General features: G+C 35.3%; 1 protein-coding gene across 1 annotated transcript; it reads left to right on the forward strand.

The window, feature by feature from the left end:
* The first annotated feature begins 7,773 nt into the window (after positions 1–7,773).
* On the forward strand, positions 7,774–9,737 carry LOC115972272 (LRR receptor-like serine/threonine-protein kinase EFR). Its single transcript, XM_031092488.1, has one exon. The coding sequence runs from the start codon at positions 8,227–8,229 to the stop codon at positions 9,424–9,426; it is 1,200 nt and encodes a 399-aa protein (XP_030948348.1). The 5' UTR covers positions 7,774–8,226; the 3' UTR covers positions 9,427–9,737.
* The last annotated feature ends 13,802 nt before the right edge of the window (positions 9,738–23,539 follow it).

The raw sequence follows: 23,539 nt of genomic DNA on the forward strand, positions 1-23,539 counted from the left end.
TTTCTTTCTTTGATGGGTTAATATGAAGTTTAAACAAGCCTCCAAAAGTTATAGGATCATGTTAGCAGTTTAATTTTACATAACCGCAAAATTCTATGAAGGTGATAATAACAATTTCTCTGTTGGTTCCTTGCTAGGATAGTGAGTCAATTACCTCAGATTCTTGGATATAATGATTGACCTCTAGTTTTAAGGTCCAAAAGAATGGAGATTTGATTCAGAAAATTCTCTAAAAGCTATTTTAGAACAATCACAGCAACGGAGCTAAATAGCTATTTTAACTCCACCAAAACACAAAAAACCACTATCTAGCAGTGGAGTCATAGCTAAATTTTTTTAGCTTCATTGCTACAGTGCACATCTATCTAAATTTTTTTAGCTTCATTGCTACAGTGCACATCTATAGATAGATGTGCACTGTAGTTGAGAACTAAAAAAAGTAATAATATTTTATTAAATTTCTCTCTTCTCTTTCATTTAAAAAATATTTTTTCTTTCTTTCTGTTTCTCTCTCTGGCTTCTCTTCTTTAAGGATGGCAAAATGTACCGGATGGCAAAATGTACCTAACCCGTGGGTACCCGACCCGACCTAATCTGTTTAACATTAGGATCAGGTTTGGGTTTTCATTAAAAAACCCGAAGCGAGTTTGGGTCGGGTCCGGGTATTAGGCATACTCGGCCCGAACCTGACCCGTATATATAATATTAAAAAAAAAAAAAAACCCAAGTATAAATACTCACTTTTTCAACCCTAAATCCCTTGGACCCATTCTCTCACCCTCTCATTCTCTCCCAAGCCGCCTCCCATTCTCTCCTTCACCCTCACTCTCACTCTTACTTGAGCAAGACTACTACTGATCATTTCGCCGATGCCGTTACTCCTTGCATACCTCACCTCGTCGGTGCTGTTCCATTCTCCACCTCGCTGGTCTTTCCTCCCTGCCTCCTTCACCTTGCCACAGCCTGCAGACACCGCTGCTCCTCCCTCACCTCACCAGGCCCTCCTCCATCTCACAAGGCCACAACTCTCTCATCTCCCTCACCTCGTTGTGAACTTAAGCTTTTGCAATGAAAATTGTTCTTTTTGTTCAAAGAATCAAATTTGTAATTTCTAGTTTTAGTGCTATTTTGGTTGAATAGGATCGGCTTGTTTGATTTGATTTTGTAAGGTCTTATTATTCGGACCTAGGGCTTGTATGTTAATTCTTGTTTTTACTTTTGATGTGGGAAAATATTGTAACGAAAAAAAAGGGTTTCTGATCTGTTGGTTGCTGAGAAAATAATGAGTTTTCTTCAGTGTTCTTTTTCCCCTCCTGTTTGGTTGCTGAGAATGCTAATAAAATCAATATCAGGCAAACATTTTTTTTTTTTTATTAGGCTACAGAATAGGCCCTAAAGTACCACTGCCCAACAGGGCCCATGGAGCCCACGGGGGTAGGTCTAGGCCTCGAAAAAAAATTCGTTTAGTAAACGGGCCGAGTCTGGGTATGGAAAAACCCGACCCGAACCCGACCCGTTGCCATTTCTACTCTTCTTTCTTTCTTTTTCCTTCTCATTTTTTTTTTTTCTCTCCCTCATCTACTCTCTACTTCACTGCTGCCAGCCCACCCCCACGCTGCCGACCCACGCCACCGGCATGCAGCAAACCCACGCCTCCAACCCATTTCGCCCTTACTTGGTTGCTTCTTTTTTTTTCCCTGTTGTGGGCTATGGTGTGGTAGTGGTGGTGGTTGTGGTTGTGTGGGTAGATCGGCGTCGGTGGGTGGCTGGGTTCGTCAACATCAGTGGATATATTACCTAGTAAGGAATGGAATAGATCGGCGTTGGTTGTGTGGGTAGATCGGTGTCGATGGGTGGTTGGGTTCATCAGTGGGTGGCTAGGCTGTGGGTGGGTAGATTGGTGTGTTCGTGGTGGTGGCTCGAGTGGGTTTCGTGGTGGTAGGTGTGGGCTTGATTGTTTTTTTTTTTCTTTGTGGTGGTGGTGGTGGTGGTGGTTGTGGTTGTGGTTGTGGTTGTGTGTGGCTGTGATGGTTGTATGTAGTGAATATATTATTTTATTGTAGTGAGATGAATTATTTTATTGTAGTAGATATATTATTTTATTGTGATGTTTATATTATTTTATTGTGTTGAAAACTAAAATAGATCTACTGTTATAGCATGTGTGTAGGTAAAATAGATAAAGTAACTTTTTGTGAATCTAAATTGCTAAATTTTTAGCTCGTCGTGCATTCTTTTGATAAAAGCTATACACAAGTTATGAGATATAAAAATATATTTGGTTTTGGATTGGTCTTTGGTGGGCAAATAAAGTAGAGAACCCAGCATAGCATACAGAGTGCTTTGGTGAGCAAATGGAATGGAGAGCCCAACAACTAAGGTTCGAAACCACACTTAAACTTATGGATCGGGCAAAGGTGAAGTCTGGTTCTACTATTTGAGCAATTCAACTTGGGTTATCCCTAATGTGCTACCTTTCTTGCGTCAATTTCACACAATGACAATGTAATCTAGCAACCATAAGCCAATAGGCATCCTAAATTGCTTATGGTACGGTAAATATTGGTCATCAAGCTAGTAGAGTTATTGTGCAACACTGCTAGTTTTTTAAATGGAGTAAACAAAACTTCAAAGAAATAAAATTTCAACCGCGCCATAAATTCCTTTCCATTTCACTGTCTTATCTTTCTTTTTTGGAAAATAAAGCCCACATGAAAATCAATCTGTATTTGATTGCTACATTACTTAGGTACAACATGGAACAGGGTGGGTCAAACTTGAAACCCAAAATTAATAATTAGTGCAGCTAGCTCTGAGCCCTCCTGACATTTGCAGTTGAAAATTCTATATAGAAAAAATAAAATACCATAGCGGCAAGCAAAATCCAAACAACATTATTTATGTCAAAGATAAGATGATTTGAGAGTGATATGTAGCATTCTCTCAAAACATTACTCCGAAAACATTTAATTTACTAAGGCTTTTATGTGGAAGCCTTCTCTGCAGCTTGCATTATTGTATTTAATTTAATTTACTAAGTTGTATTTGTATTTATTTTTGAGGCTGCTTTCATTATTGAACGTGGAGAAATGATGTTGTATGGGCATGGGATTTTAATCATGAGCCTCACTTTTTGGTTTCATGCTACCCTGAGGTCTCATACTAATATGGTCCAAGGATTACTTACAAGTTACAACTTAGCATCCTTGTAGATGACTCCAAATTTTTTGCTGAAGTGAAATGACTATAAGATTAGGGATATACAAAATATTGATTTTGATAATCTAAAACTATGCTTTAAATTTATTCATCTACGTTACAAATATGCTTTGTATCTATCATCTATGATACACTAGTTAGTTTCACTTAACAATGCTCATGAGAGTTTCTCAAAAAAAAAAAAAAACAATGCTCATGATTTCACTGTGTGGTCTGAAACAATAACCCAAATTTTTGAGCAGTTGAACTTGATACAAGCAGACTTTTGTACTGAAAATATATAGCACAATTTAATAAAAATCTTTACCCCAAGGGGTTCTCTTTTTTCAAAAAACAATGTTCATGATGTGCTTTTTTTTTTTTTTTTTTTTTCTTTTTTGTATTTTTTCCCCCATAATTGATTCATTTCTAACTTTAATCAATGGGTATTAAAAAAAAAATTGAAAAACCTCAGCAAATGAGAAATGACAAATTCCATCATTTTGCTATTTAAGGTTATACTAAATTCTGCATAATTACAAAAGCAATTCACTACGCGTTTTTTCTTTTTTTGGAAAAACTTGAACTACCCTGAATTGCCAACTCATTCTTGTATGTTTTTGGCTTCTTTTTTAATGAAATGTTTTTGGCATCAAGTGTGGTGACACAGTCTTATCAAACGCAGTTTAGAATTATAATTTGTGAATAAATTATAGTTGGTTGAACATAAAGTTGGACATATGATTAGTAATTTGTTCAAAAATTTTCAAGAAAATAAAATGTAATATATCCTTAAAAATTAAGCTTAGAATAATGCAACAAGCACAATAATTTTATAATTTTTTTCATAATTGTTGAATTGGTAAAAATTTAGCTACAAAATCAGTTGTAGCATAAGGCTATAACTTTACTCAATATCATTAAAATTATTACATATTTCAAAAATTTAACCGTTGGATTGCTTGCTTTTTTTTTTTTTTTTTTTTGAGGAGCAGATTGTTTGTTCTTTATGTTCTTAATACGCATATCAAATTTAGTGTTAATCAAATATTATTTACTATATGATCTATAAGATTATATTTTATGCGTAATTTTAAACTATAAAAACTTATAATTTAAACAATTTATTGATAAGATAGCTATTGATCTTTAATTCTCTAGAAATTTTGCAAATATAGAGGATATAAGAAGAAAATGTAATCCAATGGCGGTTTTGTTGAAATTCACCTCTAATAAAAAAAATATTGAGTAAAATTATAATTTTAAGCTACAACCAATTTTATAATTAAACTTTGTCCATTAATTTTTACATGAATCCACCACTTGATCAATTATTATTTTCCACCAATTAAGAACTTATCCAAAAAAAAAAGGGTCCTCAACTGTTGTAAATTAATATATATATATATATATAAATTAACTTTCAAGGATAATTAATAACAAATCCATAAATAAAATGTAATTTTTATTTTTTCTTTGTATAAAAGTCATACAATGTAATTGGAACTAAATTATGTGCTCTAAAAGGAGGTTCGTTGTAAAGAAGGTAGCTTAGGTGGATGAAAAAGACAGCCCACCCAAGTTACATAAATTACACATGTTGGTCCTAGTCTCATAGAAGAAGAGAGTGTAAATCCATACAGAAAACTCCATAATAGTCTAATGCAAGGACATGACCATGGACCAGAAAATCCCTATGATGAGGTGAGTATTGTGGTTGTTGGGGTTGGTGCAATCTTCACGCATGCCCATGCAGAGTTGAACATGGTGGGGCATATGATATAAAATGAGGGGGTTGAAGTTGCTGATCTGAATTACCTGCAAAGTAATACAAGCTGGTTATATATATTTTACTGCATTAGTCTAATTTTTTATGTGATTTTTGAACTAAACCTCGAAACATTTTCTTATGAACTTATACAAGTGTTACATAAATGCTTTTGACTATGTTTTGACATATTGTGTTTTCAATTGTGATTCTAGGTGGTCTTATATAATTATGTGCAGAGACTTTTTCTTTTCTCCAAATCATGTTTCATTTTCTTTATGAATTCCTTTCCACCACATCCCTATTGTGTATTTGTCCTCTTATAGTTGTCTAGTCTTTCTTGTCTAGAAATAGCTTCTCTGATTGTACATTACCTTTTGCTTTAATGATTAACCACGTTTTTTGATGAGGCTCATTTGAAGATTAGAGTACAAGATACAATTTAATTTGTCCAACAAACTCCCTAAAAATTATAATAGTTAAGTATAGTTTTACTGTTTAGTCTCTACTGCTTTTGTTGAGATAAGTACATATCGTGTGGTTTAACAAATAACAACCAATCTTGTGATGCAAGAAACAAATCTTCCAAGTTCTACTAGCCATTGACATTTGACACCCTTAAATCAATTACAGTAATAAAGCCTAATGTGTACTAAAAGAAAAGAAGAGTAAGTTCCTCAAAGGTCATTTGCCTCATTTTAGTCTGTGTCACACGGCAGAGCTTGTTAGGTTCTTCAGAGGTACCTTTTTGACCTTTTGCGAATTTAAGTCTAAATATAGAGTGGACTGTGGACAATTAGCATTAGAAGAATGTGCTACAGAAACTGACTTTTACGGTTCTTTGTTTACTTTTACTAGTATAGCATTAAGTGTAAATTTATTGCTTGGTACTAATGTGTATGTTCTTTCTTTGGGTCCAAGAAAGGGATGTGCCAGATGGCAACAGAATGCTGAAAATTTGGCTTTTACCTAGTTTTTTTGCTCCACCTGATACGACAACAGTCCATTGTGGAAAAACTGTGAAACAATTTAGTACTCTGGGTCTAAAGTTATGCCCTTTCAAGATACTATTAGTTAAATTAAAGAGCTCTAGGATTTCAATGTACAATGTACTGATATTTTCGAACACCTCTTTTAGAAGAGAAAAAAAGACAACGGATATAGTGATGCCTGAATTGTGGTGGGAAAAAGATTTGTTCTAATGTTATTACATCCATTCTTTTCTGTTATTTATTATTTATTTATTTTTTTTAAATCTGTTTATGATAATGTTATTATATCCGTTCTTCAAATGGTTGAGCACAGTTGGTGCATTTTGGATTGGGGTCAATGATTTGGTGGCCAACATACCTCCAGAAAAAGGCCAGAACCATCAGTGTCGAAGGAAATATGGAAAAATCTAGCTGCATAATGTAACATCAACTTATTTGCACTGAAAACTTTAGTTTTAAAATTACGTGAGCTGATGACTAATGTTTGCATAGACTTTCCCTTTTATTTTAGTTGTCCATTTCATCATGAGCTTTCCATTTGCATGAGGTCCCCCAAAAAAAAGTTGAGTAGCTTTTTCGGGCAATGGATGGGTGTAAGGTTCACTCTTCAGTTTTTAAATAACATTACAGGTATTTTTACACACTTTTTCATCCATACATATTTCCAAAAAATACAAACAACGTTAGTAAAACTAGTTACCAAACAGTCCCAGTTTTCTTGTCTTTTCATCACCTTTGGTTTGTGTTAGAGGAAAAGTGGCCTTAAGTAGCTATTAATCATTCCTACCCCCAACAAGGAAAATTAAACCTGTAACTGTGGGCCCGTGGCCAACACCAAATTACAACCCAATTATATGATATACACCTTCTTTTTGGCAGAATTTCCTAGTTCTTATTTTGCTAATCAGGTGTTCGAACTCCTAATGTATCCTACTAATTTTTTAGCAAATATCAAATAATTATCGAGATGAATCCTTTGAGTAATCACAAAGGCATTTGAAACATCCAGTCAGTAGCCCAGGATCCAACAATGCATAGGAATTGATGTGGTATAGCATCAATTGGGAGTGGGACTTTTAAAAAACAGAAGGTACAAAAGGAACTTCATCGAACACTAAAAAGCATATAAACATAATGGTTAACAGCAAAAACAAGTTTGTTTGGGTACACATTGTCCATGTCTAAATAAACAACAATAGAACATTAGAACTATTCATTCTCAGAATACACCAGTGGTTTATATCAGTTGTGACATTTTAACTCACTGGTTACTTGGGCAATTTTGGTGAGCTGGCTAGATAAATCATTAGAGTGAGTGATCACAAACACAAAACAAAAGGGTATTGAAGTTTCACTTATTAAGAGACTTTCAATTCAACAAGAAACCACTTATGATTTGCTTGTCCCCAACCCCACATTACCAAAATTGCACAAGTACCTTGTGAGTTTTACAGCTTACAACTTACGAGTAAAGCAAACGAAACGACGACTAGTCTAGTAGTATCATTTTCATGAAATATGAGACAACACTAACACTTAAAGCTTAGCTGGCACCACCTCACAGTCTTCCCCACATTCCTGCTCACGTGTCACCCCATCACAGGCCAGTGACATTTAATCTGTATCACCTTCAGTCATCTTTATCACAGTCACGTGATTCCCGTCCTGAGTGTCCTGACCACCTCCTCCCGAGCCTGATGACATGGCACCACAAACCTCAGGCTCGGACAACCGTTTGCACCCGAACCTCTTCCCAATAAAGAAACCAAATACAACCAAGAATCCACATGGAAAAAAAACCAATAAAATTAATAAAAATAAAACCAACAAATAAAAAGTGATTTCTGACCGTGTTTCCTTCGCAGTAATGAGTAAACCAAATACACACACACTCGCAATACCAGTTCATTGCGTCTTCTCTCAGAAGCCACAAACAATAATGAAAAAGCAAAGCTATTGAGAGTAAGTAGTAGAGCAAGTAAAAAGAAGCTTCGTCATTGAAAGTTTTCAAGTATAGCTTGCTTTCCAAGCCACCCCATTTTCTCACTCACTCTCTCTCTCTCTCCATCTCTTTTTTTCTTTTTTGATGCTGAAAGTTCCGCCATTAATAAAAGCTCTCACCTTCTCACGCCGTTTCCCACGAGAAACCGGTCGGTTCCTTTCACGGAAAAGCATTCTCATTTCACTCACATTATCGTTCTCACTCTGCTATAAAAATCCAATCTTTGACAAAACCCATATCACAAACTCACTCCCATCTCTTCTTCCATGGCCAGCCCAAGAGACTTCAGGCTTTTGGGTCTTCTGGGTCTGTGTTTTTTTCAGTACAATCTATTAGTGTTAGCGATTCTAAACCCAGTTGATTTTCTAGCTCTGCAATCGATTCGAAAAGCTTTGGAAGACTTGCCCGGGTCGAATTTCTTTGCTTCATGGGATTTCACCTCCGACCCATGTAACTTCGCCGGAGTTTATTGCGATTCCGATAAGGTAATCTCTCTCGATCTTGGCGACCCGAGAGCTGGCTCTCCCGGGTTATCGGGTCGGATTGATCCTGCAATCGGAAAGCTCTCTTCTTTAGCTGAACTCTCCGTGGTTCCGGGTCGGATCTTCGGAGCTCTGCCCCAGACATTGTCTCAACTGAAGAACCTCCGGTTTCTAGCGATCAGCCGGAACTACCTCTCCGGCCAAATTCCGGCGAGTCTCGGCGAGCTCCGGAGCCTCAGAACACTCGATCTCAGCTTCAACCAGCTCGCCGGAGAGATACCTCGTACCATCGGAACCTTACCGGAATTAACCAACGTCATCCTCGGCCACAACCGGTTCACCGGTCCGGTCCCTCTGTTTCTCTCCCATACCCTAACCCGGCTCGACCTTAAACACAACGACCTCTCCGGTTCAATCGGACCGGATTCACTACCTCCCTCTCTGCAATACCTCTCACTCTCCTGGAACCGGTTCACCGGCGCAGTAGACCGGGCCTTAACCCGGATGAACCGGCTAAACTACCTAGACCTGAGCATGAATCAATTCAGCGGTCCAATCCCAGGCCGAATCTTCACCTTCCCAATCAACAACCTCCAATTGCAAAGAAACCAGTTTTCCGGCCCGGTTCAACCGGCTGATCAGGTAACTATCCAGACCGTTGATCTGAGCTACAATAGGCTATCCGGTCAAATCCCACCCACGTTCTCGACCGTACAGAATCTTTACCTGAACAACAACCGGTTTACCGGTCAAGTTCCCGGTAGCTTCGTGGACCAGTTATTAGCTGCTAGTATACAGACACTGTACTTACAGCACAATTATCTAACTGGGATTCAGATCAATCCAACGGCTGAGATTCCTTTGAGCAGTTCGTTGTGTTTGCAGTACAATTGTATGGTCCCACCCGTACAGACACCGTGTCCGTTGAAGTCAGGGAAACAGAAAACGAGGCCTACTGAGCAATGTAACGAGTGGAAAGGGTAAACATGGAATTTCCTGCCTATATCTCAGGGGCAGAATGGGAAAAGAACAAAAAAGATAAGTTTTTTATCATATTTTTGTTGTGGGGTTTGGGAGGGTTTTTGATTCATTTATTACTTTTGTGATATAGAATAGTGGGTAAAGTTTTAGGAATAAGGAGAGATTGTCGATAAAAAGAAAAAAAAAAAATGCTAAGCTCTACAAAAGAATGTTTTTAATCTATATGATATAGTGTAAGCTATTGTAGTGAGTTATTTATTGTTATTGATTTATAGAAAGTAAAGTATGATTATATATTGTGTTGTTGGCATTTATTATGTTTCTGTTTGATGAGAGCACGTTATGACATTTACTTCAAGACTTGTTTTTTTTTAACTAAGACATCAATGGGTTGTTTGATGTAGATGGAGATTTTATTACAAAGAGAGTTAAATTGTTGAGCTAGCTATACTTTGTATGCAAATTGTCAGCACTTATATGATGATATCTTATAATTGTGACCAGCACCAGCCAATGGTGAGGGAGCTTAAATTAAAGTTAAGCTCAAATTATGCTTCAGCCTAGCACATTCTAGTTATTGAACTGTCCATGACAGATTGTCCTTTAGCATTCATGTAGCCCACAATAAATGGGGGTATATCCTTTATTTGTCCCGAAGTGTTTTGTAAAACACTTGTCTTCTGTAAGCTAGCCGTTTCTTTGTAATTTCTAGGAAGAATCTTATCTGTTGGGAATGTTTGTGTTTTTTTGTTTTGAGTAGTTAGCAGCCTGCTACTGTGTCTTCTAGTAAAAATATATACAGGGCATGGGCTGATTTTGGTGATTTAGACTGATCTATTCATATTGGATAAAAGTACAGTTATGTTTAAGAAGAAAAAGAAGAGTTTTTAAAAAGCTATAAACAAATAAGCTAATAAACTTCATAAAAAGATCAAACCAAACTCACTTGCCTTTCATTAATATAAGCATCTGAATCTGATTCATTCATTCAAAAAAAAAACAACTAGCTTTTTTTAACAGGAAACCAAGCTTAAATCAGTTCATTGCAGTTTAAAACCAAAGCATATAAGCTAGGCTCTAGTGTTTGTTTGGATACAGTTTATTTTGCTAAAAACTGAAAACAATAAAAAAATAAATTTTTTTTTTTCTGTTTATTACTTTTTAGTACTGTTCATTGGCCAAATATACTGTTCATGGCCAATGAACAGTGCACATCAGGCTGGTTAAAAAAAAAAAAAAAAAAAGGGCCTGAAACGCGGACGCGCAATACAAACAAAGCTAAATCAGTTCATTGCAGTTCAAAACCAAGCATATAAGCTAGGCTCTTGTGCTTGTGCTTGATTTATAATTGCCAAATGAAATTGTACTCGCACTGGCAGCTGGTATAGCAGCTTTCGATACATTATCACATATGGGATCCCAAAGTTGTTTTTGTTTGTTTCTAGAATTTCCTTTTTTTTCCTGAGAAGAACTGAAGAAAGTTTGTAGGGAAACTTTCATTTCTGGACCTATGCTTTTCGGCTTTTTTGATGCACGGCTTTTGTGTGAATGAATACCGTCATGGAATCCAGCTAGATGAGTGAACTACCATTCATATGCCACTTCTATTTTTTGTGCCTTGTAAGCTTGTAAACCAAATGGTCCACCTGATCATATAAAAACTAATTTTATTTTTTATAATTTAAAAAAAGATTGATATATGCTAAGAAAAGCTAAATAACTAAATCACAAAAGAGACTGAATGATATTTCTAGATTTTGACTGACCTTTTACAAGGTAAAGGGTCATATTGTGTAGCCAAAATCTTGGATCATCTATCTCTTTTTTATGTCCTAAGAAAAGGACATGAGATTAGGTGGGGTTAGATAATTATTTGGTGAGTTTGGGGCCTTTGGGGCCTGGGGCATATAGAAGGGAGCAAATACTAGCAATCGCAAAAGGTCAAATCTAAGAAGCTTTATAAACTTATTTCAGTCATTTGTATGCCTAGGGTTGTTGGAGTGAACAACTTAGCACGTGCCAAAAGGTGTAAAAACGCATTCCCCATGAGTCCATGATGACTTCTTTTGGAACTGAAGGTCAAACCCAAATTTTTTTTTTTTTCAAGATTCTTTTATAATGCTTTTGGGAACCATGTAATCTTATATTTCTCAGAGTTTCTTTGGCTAGGAAACAGATTAATTCCCAGATCAAGGACAAAAGTTTCTGATCTAAGAAAATGAATTCCATGCAAATTAGTGAAAGCGTTTGCAAGAATACATTATGGTTGAAAATTGAGTATGAAAATGAGAAACATAATTAGCTCGTGCAGAAAGGCAGTGTGGGTTTAAGATTATGAGTGATAATTTAATCACCAGTAAGCCACTGAGATAATGTTTGAAGCTTCTTTTTAAGTGGGGGCCCTTGTCTTTTATGTTCCCTCATTATCTTAATATGGACTTTAACTACTCCATGTTGTTACTTCCCTAGTAGGAATCGTCATTGATTATTATGTTAATTTATTTGTGTTGCTTCTTTGAAAATCTTTGACTATCACCTAAAGTAGGGTCCCTCTCATTGTTTATGTTCCCTCATCATGTTAAGCCCCACCTCCCCCAGTTAATCTATGTTGCTGAGCTTCCATCATAGTTATCACACAATTGAGCCAGTCAAAATGGTGAATCCATTTGTAATCATTTTAAAAAATTTATTTCAGCTTAGATCTAATTTAGAAAATCCTCCTTCCTAAATGTTTGATGAACCAACCACTCCTAAGGAGTGTCACTGATTGGTCTTGGCCTTCTGGACTTTAATGATTCAGTCTTCTTTTGGCTTGATAAAAAGAAACTACCATGTGTAATAAGCACTGTAATTTGCCCAAAGGGTAACATACTAAACCCATCTCCTTGAGGGAAGATTATCACTGTTTCTGGAAGAAAAGACAATATTAAGAAAAATGCCTTGAATTACCATACAAGAGATGCTAATCTATATTCTATACTACTAGCCAAATGGTGGAGATTTTTCTTCTTTTGTTTTTTATCAATAATTTTTACGCTTCTCAATTTTGTGGGATCAAAATTTTGGGATTACACCGTTGATGGTCTAGGACTTGAAGGAGAAAATTGAACAATTAAGATCAAATCATGGTGCCAACTGCCAACAATCTTTTTAAGTCAAATGATATTTTATAATGTCTTCAACGGAAACGTTCAAAGCTTGAAGGATTTGAATTCCCATTCTCACTTAAAATATATGCAAAAAATATTAGTACTCAATTTGATATTCTATTTTATTCAATACCTGAAAATACAAAACATTTTAGTGACACATTAATGAGTTGGGCTTATAGGTTACATTACTTCGGCTAAACCCCTCTTTTATCCCCTAAACATTGAGGGCCCGTTTGGTCATAGTTTTCAAAAGTTGTTGTTTAAAAAGATGTGAAAACTGTGGTTTAAAAAGTGTTGTTAAAAAACGTGTTTTTAGTGTAAATAAAACAAAAAAATGTGTTTGGTATCATGGTTTAAACAACATTTTTTAGTATTCAAAAACTATAAAATATGTGTTTGGTATGTGTGTTTTTAATGATGTTTGGTATGTGTGTTTTTAATGATAAAAAAAGCTGACTAACATTTTTTTAATCAGGAGAGAGAACATCCATATATTCTCAGCTCCTCTCTTCCTTCTTTATCCCTTCTCTTCCCTGAGAGCAGAAAACCAAATCCATGCTGTAGTCCTTATCTCCATCGACGCCAAAGAAGATCTATGGCTAGGCTTCACGTTTCTCGGATCTCATCTCCGCTGTCAGCACTCCAAGACCTAGCAACTAATCGAGCTTTTGTCGCCACTGAGTCGTCGACCCATATTTTGTTCCTAGTTCAAATCTCACTTTCTCCTTGCTTGTCAATGGGTTTTTGCCTAAAGACCGAACCGTTCCTTCTTCACTCACAGATTTCTCACTTTTTCTTTTTTTTTTTTTTTTCCTTTTTTTTTTTTTTTTCTATTTTCCTCACCAAACGGGAAAACCCCCAATTTTTCTGTTCTTTGTTTGTTGTTGCAACAATATTTGATTTACAATCCAAACATACACGCCCTACATTCTTGAAATCTTTTAGGTACATTCTCTAAATCTTTTTCTGTTGAAACAATGTTTGATTTACAACCCATTCAATTTTTCATTTTTCTTAACACTCTTTTTGGTTGCCAAGAAAGCTGATTATTAGTTTCATTTTACTGTTAGTTTTAGTTGATTGGGTTTGGTTTAATGTTTTTGTGGTCTTTTTTTCTTTTTAAAATTTGGTTCTGAAGTTTCGGTTTGTGTTGTTTATGTGAATTGTTGTTGAGTTGTGGTTTTTGTTTGTATGTGTGAAACTTTAGAGTTTTGTTTTGTGGGTTTAGTGCATTAATAGTTAAGCTTTTTAGTTTGGGTTTGAAAAAGTTTGGATTTTGTTTTGTGTTTCAATGAGTTTTGTGAAGGAGGTTTAGTGGTAAATTTGAGCTTTGAAGAGTTGACCATCTGAGTGTGTTAGCGTTTGTGTTCTGGTTTGGCTTATGCTTACCTTTTTATTTTTTATTTCAAAACTAATAATTTTTTTTAGGGGATTGAGTGTTTCAGAATCTTTCAGAACCTTATTTTTTGGCCAAAGAATGGAGTTCATGATTATGAGCCGTATTTAGGTAGTACAATGGCTCTGAATGTCATAAGATGGTTTTTGTTAGTTTGAATGTTATGGAATCATAATTATTCATCTCTGATTCCTGTTTCACTGTTATGTTGCTAGAAAAGAAAGGAGAAGGAAGGGTTTTTCCCATATTATTGAAACTCCAAGTTGAATCCTAGTTTGCACAGAAAATTCTGCTCCTCAAAATTTTCTTTTCTTTTTGGCAATAGGGAATTTTTCTTTCTCTGCCTTTTTTTGTATAGGAATACAATCATGTGTGTTTTGAATTTACAACAAATTAGTAGGGACTTACAACAAGTAGTAGGGGTTTGCTGCACTACTCTTCCAAGTTCCAATGGACTAAAACAGTAAAACTTGGGTTTTGCACTTTAGGGTCTGCTTGGATATGTTGCTATATTTTTTGTTGCACGAATTGATAGCATATTGAAATGGTTGTTTAATAGTGTTGATTACGTTCTGTAATGCGTAAGTGAGTAGGTTTATGGCTTCTTCTCGCAGATGTCGGACGCAATGCATGAGGATATTGACGATGGCCTTCAGTTCCAAAATTCCAATTGTTTTTGTGGCTTGAGAGCAAGCATGAGGATTTCGGATAAACGAAATGAGAACCGATTCAGGATATTTCAATGTTGCCCAAAGGATGCATGTGGGTTTTTTCAATGGTGTATTCCCTTAAAGACACCATTGTCACATGCGGAGGATTTCCAACTACTACAAAAAGAGTTGTGTGTATTGCGAGAGGAATTGAGGGTCATGCATGATAAGGTCCACCCCTTAAATTAGACAAAAAAAATGGTCAAGATAATGTTCACTGGATGGTGTTTGTCATGCACCACACTTGTACTACTGCTAACTATGACAATGGTCTAAACCAAACTGTTATGATGATGTCCTGTAACCATATTATCTTATTATATACTACTGACTCCTCATTAACTTGATGCGCTGTGTACTATTTTTGGATAATCTTGAGTCATCCATTTTGCTAGTGCTAGGTATATGTATGGGGCTGACTCTTGACTCTCACAACTATATGTTATTGGCTTAATAGTATTTTTACAATAATATGTTATTGGGAATTTCGTGTTAATTCCCTATAATTTTAGTAAAGTGTTTAAGGTATGGTTTGGAAGATTGACAATTGTGGAACACTGGAACTTCATCCTTTGTTGTATTTTGTATTGTGTGTGTCCACAAATTGGTCTTCCACTTTACCTTATAGTATTGTCTAGTCTGTTTTCAGATTCAGTAGGTTGGCTTATGTTTGTAATACATTAACTTAAAGTTTCTATGGTTGTTGTGGACTCAAATGACTCCAAAGGTGTGCTATATTTGAATCTGCTTCTTGAAATGAAAACGAATCAAGACTCCATTAAATAATTTTCTTTTGGTAGGCAAACTTCTTGTGCTCTTGATGAATTTGATTTTCAATTGTTGATATATCAAACAAATTGTAGGCTGAGTTGTGGGTCTTTGTCACCTCAAATTCTAACGATGGAATAGCAAAAGATAACATTTAAGATGAAAATCATAGTTTTTTCCTTCTTTCATTTTTTTTTAAAGTTTGTTGTAAAATGTGGAATGTGATGGAAAAAATTAGCAGTGTGGCAGTTTAACTTTGAGTTAATTTTTTCAATTGCTTATGGGTTGTGTTGGCATTGCCTTATACATGGTCATTTTAGCTGACACATAAATTTGTGATTCGCCGGATTTGGATTTGATAAGTGATCTGTCTCAAAGCATTGTAGAAAGCATTCTCACTCGGCTACCAATAAGAGAGGCAGTAACAAAAGACAATCATTTTGTCAAGTAAATGGAGGTATAGATGGACTCCACTCACTCATCTTGTATTCAATGAAAAATGTGTTACTTTGAATAATGGTCGAGCTCTTGTTGAGAACAAATTCAATACAGTAGTATTTATACTTTAAGATTGTTGTAATAAAAACCTCCTTAAGGGCACAACTTAAATTAAGGCCAGATTCAATACAGTTTTCCAACAATAACATTACATGATCAAATCGATTGGCATACAAGTTTAATCAATAGAATCAATCTTCTTACAAATTGCAGTTGGAGGGTGTAGGGCCACTTTGGTACCAATAGGCAATAAGTATAACCAACAATAAACAATAAGTATAACCAATAGGCAAACAATCTCAAGTTAATTGCCACAATACCTATAAATAAAAGAAAACCAACAATGTCAATAACAGTTACAGCTTGCGTTATAGACTTTCCAAGAAATACAAATGGTTCATAATTTTTGTATCTCAACTACTTTATTATATATTGAATTGCCTTCACACAGCCTAGAAACTATATTACTAACCTTCATTCAGCAATTTTACTGTATCCCTAAACATAATAATTTCATCACAGTACCTGATAGGGTCTTACACCCATCTTTCCTTTCAATAGGAATAAGAACCATATCAAACCTCAAGTTCTATTAAATGCAAAGTCCAATACCTTACATGGATTTAATTTTTGCAAAGTCTAGTTAAAAATGCAAACATTGCATGATGTCATTGCCTAATGCCTCCATAACCAGCATCTATTTTTTGTCACAACATATTCTTCAACAAAAACAAGGTTAAAACTTAAAACAAAGTTTGAATACTATAATATTCACATTTTTTACAGTCTATTCCCAAAAAGCTCAATCACAGTTGCCTGTGTAACCTTCCCACATAGCAGCAGTTATCGCATCACAATACTCCGACATCGCTCATTGTACCTGAGCATAAAAAGCTTCTGCAGTTCCTCCACTACCTACGCATGCAGCTCCCGCTATGGTTGTGTCGTTGTTATGCACAAATGATCCTTTCCACACATGGAACATTTCATCCGCCCAGTTATACATGCGGATAAAGTTGTGCAGTGCACAGCAAGCGGTCACAATCAATGGTTGTCTAGAGAGGGAGGAGTGCATTTCATTTAGGATCGGGAACCTCGCCTTCAACACGCCAAAGTATCGTTCAATCACCATCCGCAATGACGAATGCTTATAATTGAACAACTCTTGTGGGGTAGTAGGCTACCGGTTCGCACCCTGAAACTCTTGGGCATGGTAGCGTGTGGACTTGTGTGGGGGGAGGAATGCACTGCCTATTACGTGCCCCGTGTCAACGAGGTAGTATGATCCTGCAATCAGAATAATAACTATTGGCAATTAATGTTACCCAACACAACTATTTTTTAGTGACAATAAAAGAAAAATTGCAAAAGGATCACCATACTAAACAAACATATAGTTACCATTTATGGAAGTGATGACCCTTTAATCAAGAACTCCCCTTATATTTACATCTTTATTTATAAATATATATAATTTAATTAATATTTTGATATTACAATGTGGCCACCCAATTGGAAGAGGGAAAACAATTGTGGCACCAGTTTATATGAGACTAGATTCAAACGGCTGTGACAACCTCTAGCCTTTATGGCAAGTAAGGGCCACTAGACTAACTTCTTATCATCAATACTAACAATAGACAAGAATAGTAGGCTGTTGAACAAACTACTAACCAAGAACACTAAATAACCAAATTAAGTAGGCTAAAAAGTTAAAAATACAATAAGACATTCAGATAAGAAATCAGCATAAAAAAATGCATACTAAAATGGCCAAAAGATCCTGGGGATTGGCTTAAGAAAGAGTATAATTATAAAATCAGTCACTAAGAAAAGAGAGACCCAAATATCAAGGTCACAAATCCAACAAAAATTGAAGGTGAAGTCTTAAATGATGACTAAGGAAACTAGAAATAAAATTAGAAACCCTTTCTTTGATTGTTGTCATTATAAATGATATGCAGTACATTAAATTTTAGCTATCTGTTCAAATTTTTGCAAATCTAATCAACAATTCTATCAAGTTCATGACATGTAAGTGCAACTCATATATTGAAATTTTGCCTGCCCTAGTTCTGCAGTGCTGTAGTTACAATTATGAAAGCTATCATACTGATGCAGATGCCCAAAGAACAAATCCAAAACCAAATGCACCAATTTTTTTTTTACCTCTAGATGGCCAAGGGAACTCATACTCGGCATGTCCTCAACAAAGCAATTGCAATTTAAACAGCACAAAACCACAACAAACTAATCTCATATTTCTTACATAACTTGCATAGATGTCCAAAGCATTATATAGTAATAATAAAGGAAAGTAGGATGCAAACATTGTCCAAAATTCCATAAAGAACACAGTTGATTTTCTAAAATATATATATGTCATCAAACAAAACAGCATAAAACAGCACAAAGCCACAACAAAGCAATTGCAATTTAAACAACACAAAGCCACAACAAACTAATCCCATATTTCTTAAATAACTTGCATAGATGTTCAAAGTATTATATAGTAATAATAAAGGAAGGTAGCATGCAAACATTATCCAAAATATGAACATAATGCAGACTTTGCCTATTCACATTAAAGCAAAATAACTAAACTAATTAACTTCCTAGTAGCTCTTTAAACGGCGCACATTCTCAACCACCCCCATAACTACTGCAATCCACCCCCAATGAACTCAATTCAAACCCTTCTCCTAATGACTGTCATAGCAAAAAAAAACGACTCTACTCTTAAAGTTATGAAGCTCCTGCATGACCTTGCAATATATGACATGATCCACATCGGTGTACTGGTTGAGCAGTGTTATAGCTTCTGTAACTGACTCAATGTCACCCCCCACAGTAGAGTCTCCAGTGTCAATGGACCTTTTCCCCCTCCGGTTCCTCATCTCAATAAACCCCCAAATAGCTTCAATCATGCTTTCAAGGGAGTGTCCTTTCTTCCTTTTTCTGCTTGAATGAGATGGTTCAGCTGGCCGCTTTTTAGCTTGCCTCCGGCTTTGGGCTTCACTTGGTGTGGACAGCTCCTCCACATCATCCAGACTATCAGTGTTGAAGTTGACATGCACCCCCAATGATAGGAAGGCTACATCCAGCTCTCTCTCTTCGTCACTGTTAGGAGCTGGTTAGGCAAATGAAATTTGGAGGAAACCCATGGCTGTGTTTGAATTGAAAAGCCTGCCCAACAGGTTGTAGTGTTTCAACCCCTTTTTCTTGAACTCCTTGAATTTATGATTGACCTATTAACAACCATATATATTGGGTTAGATGACTTATTCATATAAAACTCAATACAAATTAGATGGGTAATTATAATAACCCTATAATAATCATCCACTCTTAGATACCAAAAACAAAAAGAGTTACAGTAATAATAACCCTATTAACTTTATACCAAAATCACATTTTTGTTTTCTACAGTAATAAACCCCTTAGATCAGATTTTATTCCATTCCTAAAAGTATCATCATGAGAAAATGTTACAAAAAAACTATTTGAACACACTATTTATTAATACACCATTTAATAAACCTCATATTTTTTATATGCAGGGAAAGGTAAACAAAGATATGTATACACTTACAACATAGTGCTGGTCCATATGTATGAATTTTTGTTTTTGCCTTATCACTATCTTTTTTAGTTGTGAATACATTCAGTGTTTAAAAGATGGGCCATGCTAGTATGAACACAAGGTAGATTTCAGCATCATTTTAATTTACAATCATAAACTATGCATATAGCTAATTGTAATAAATTTTTTTTGGAGTATGTTAAAGAACTTATCACAAATGCAGCAGCCCAAGCTTCCTCACTGACCGTCACCATATTTGAAATGGGGTCCCATCCCATTCCTGTACATGCGATGAGCTGGGAGAATGTACGGTGTCGACCTTTCATTCGTTGATATTTTTGTGTAAGTTGTGTCTTATTGTAATTTTTATTTGCGCGCTTGTTAAACTCATTCATAACTACTGTCCAAGTTCCAGTCTTGAACTGGCCTTGGGGCATATTCCCTTTTGCGTCCTCTTCTAACAAGATATCAATGAAATGCTTCTTGACTGCTTCAGGCCACTTCCTATCCTCGGCATTAGCTGTTTTCTCATCCATCTAAATAAATTTTGGTATACTTACATAGACTCGTCATTTGAAATTGTATGATATGGATTAAAAAACATTAACTTCCTACTCACTAAAAGACCTAAGTAACAAGCATATAAGAGAAAATTTGACAAAACTAAAGGAAAAATACATAGGTCTATGCATTGTATACACATCAGTTTATCATACACTTGCAGTGGCATTGTATATTTATATAATTATGTGTATTACGAGATCAGCAGGGGCATATTTACTATGACAAAGGGAACTATTTACTAAAAACAGCAGTTACTTGTCAAGGCATAAGAGCATATTATTAATTTATAATTGAATATATGTTAAAAGGTCAATGTCATTTAATCTATCAAACTTTTGTTCTCATCAAACTAATTATATTTAACTTTTTAGTGGATGGTTGTAGTGCTATTTTGCCCCAGAATCAACCAAAGCTTAAGCCTTTTTTTTTTTTTCATGAAATAAAGAAGCAATTATACTACTTTGAATCTCTTCAAGGAATGCACAATACTATTTTTCATTTGGCATAGAGAAGTGAAGCTTCAAAGAACTATTAACTAATGTTTGAAATTAAATTTAACCTTAGATAACACCTATATATATATCAAGAGAACAAAAGTATGTTTCAGACATTGTATGTAAATTTGAGAAGTTAACATAAGCAACAACACAGAAGCCACAAAATGAAGAGAAAATGCATGACCTAGGTATAAAATTATAACAGAACAAGCACACATGATTCACTATAATTTTATCAAATGAAACTTACACTTACACTTACTGATCTCAAGTTCACATCAGCAACAGCATAGAGGCCACAAAATGAAGAGAAAATGCATGACCTAGATACAAAATTATAACAGAACAAGCACAAATGATTCACTATAATTTTGTCAAATGAAACTTACACTTACATCTACTGATCTCAAGTTCACATTAGCAACAACACAGAGGCCACAAAATGAAGAGAAAATGCATGACCTAGGTACAAAATTATAACAGAATAAGCAAAAATAATTCACTATAATTTTGTCAAATGAAACTTACACTTACACCTACTGATCTCAAGTTCACATCAGCAACAACACAGAGGCCACAAAATGAAGAGAAAATGCATGACCTAGGTACAAAATTATAACAGAACAAGCAAAAATGATTCACTATGATTTTGTCAAATGAAACTTACACTTACACCTACTGATCTCAAGTTCACATCAGCAACAACACAGAAGCCATAAAATGAAGAGAAAATGCATGACCTAGGTACGAAATTATAACAGAACAAGCAAAAATGATTCACTATATTAAACAGACCTACCAGTAAGGGAACACGGTGAGAGGAGGAAGCAGATGCTCTGTATAGCACGTGAGAGGTGGATGAGGATGAGAGCGAGGCTTCCATCTGAAAGAAGATGTGGGATTAAAATAAGCCCTAAGCTAGATTAATGTGAACTAATCTGAATTTGATTGGGATGTGAAAGAAAGCTACAACAAGTAATTAAGAAAATTAAAATCTTTACTTGACGAAGCCGTTCGGACTGTGTGAGTTTGGCTTTTCATTAGCAACAGAGCTTCGTAGGTGAGGAATTAATTCTGAGAAAGGGATTAATGTGATTGACTAAGGTTGATGAGGCAGTGTGTGTAGAAGACGCGTTTATGATGGGTCGGTTAGGATTAATGGCGCTGGGTCGGTGAGGGGAGTTATGGAGGTGGGTGAGAGTTCTGGGTTGCTCACTGCTATGTGATCTTCGTACCAGGTAGAGAGGATTCGAGGTGTGAAGAGATGAGAGTAAAGAGAGGAGACAAACATTCAAAAAAGCTGACCAAGTGGGCCCCATAAGAGTGTTCAATTTAATTACCGAAGTGCCACTAGAAACTAGTGTTTGTTGTTTAAAATTAGCTCCGTGGTGATTCCAAAAAACGCTGTTCAAACATGGGTTTTTGAACAATAATTTTCAAACAATCCTGAATAGAAAACTGTGACCAAACACGTTTTTTTAAATTTTGGACACTAGTGTTCAATGTTTAAACACTAAACACTATGTTTTGAAAATGGTGACCAAATGGACCTTGAGCCTCTAGTGAAATAAAATCTTAATTTTTTTTAGAGATTTTAGCAGGTAGAAAAAATAAAGGCTAAAAAAACCAAAAAAAAAAAAGGGGGGGAAGGAGAGGGAAAAAGAGGAGTTATGATGAAAATTGTTTTATAAGGTATCGAGTGCGGCACATGATTGCTTAGGTTCTTTATTTTATTTTTTATTTTTATTTATTTTTTTTATCATATATGATTGCTTAAATGTACTTTGGTTTTCATTAGAATGCAAATCCAGCACAAGCTAGGCATGCGAAAGCATTTAGTTTTACGTCAATAATTGCTTGATATCAAGGGCACTCAAACATTCCTAGTAGACCAGGAAAAATAGGACTGAAGCTTTTCTTTTGTTGATTCGTACTAGTATTAGATTTAGAGCTTGTGGGTCATATGTGTTCCTTGGAATACAATTCCTTCTTCCAACTTATTTTTGGTTTTTGTTTTTTACTTTTTTCTGTACACCGAAAATATTATGGTTATTATTGGAGTGGCCCTATCATCGAATCAAATAATGAGATATTAATATTAGTCATGTAACGTTTTCTTTTCTTTCTTTTTTTTTTCTTTTTTTTTTTCCATCCAAAATTCACACCTTCGCTCACATAGCACCTTACTTGGAGTCACCAACACAAAAATAAAAAATAAAAATAAAAATAAAAATAAAAATAAAGGACCACAATTAATTCACACTCATTTTCACAATTATCTGATGTAACTAACTATGAGTGGTGGAAAAAAAAAATGGTAAGTTTATATAAAAGTAACAGATAACCAATTACAATTTGCCACATAGAATAATTGTGAAAATTGGTATGAAATCGATTGTGATCATAATAACACAAAAAGAAGGGGTTTGTGAGTAAATGTGTAAATTTTTCAGTGAAAAATTCAGCTCATTTTTTATCCTTTGAGCAGGGTTTGAAAAACAATTCTTCTAAGACTATAAACTTTATCACAACTTGTATACGTGTAAACTTATGATTTAATTACATGATTTACACATAAATCCACCGCTGCTATTTGGTGAACACGTGCAAGTTGTGAGAAAAGGCGAAGAGTGTATCCCAAGATTCTTCCTTGGAATATTGAACTTTTAATTGAAAAGTAATCTCTATCTCAAAAAAAAAAAAAAAAAGTAATAAAAGACCCAAAGGTACCAGCCCATCTCAATGAAAAGAGAGAAGTGAGATGGGGATGGGCCCGTGGGCACTACAGGCTGCCGAAGAGTGTATCCCAAGATTCTTCCTTGGAATATTGAACTTTTAATTGAAAAGTAATCTCTATCTCAAAAAAAAAAAAAAAAAGTAATAAAAGACCCAAAGGTACCAGCCCATCTCAATGAAAAGAGAGAAGTGAGATGGGGATGGGCCCGTGG

Source organism: Quercus lobata, chromosome 12, assembly GCF_001633185.2.
Source record: "Quercus lobata isolate SW786 chromosome 12, ValleyOak3.0 Primary Assembly, whole genome shotgun sequence".
Taxonomy (NCBI): domain Eukaryota; kingdom Viridiplantae; phylum Streptophyta; class Magnoliopsida; order Fagales; family Fagaceae; genus Quercus; species Quercus lobata.

Excerpts from the sequence above, each read along its gene's own strand:
- LOC115972272 (XM_031092488.1), top strand. The coding sequence starts at position 8,227 with ATGGCCAGCCCAAGAGACTTCAGGCTTTTGGGTCTTCTGGGTCTGTGT.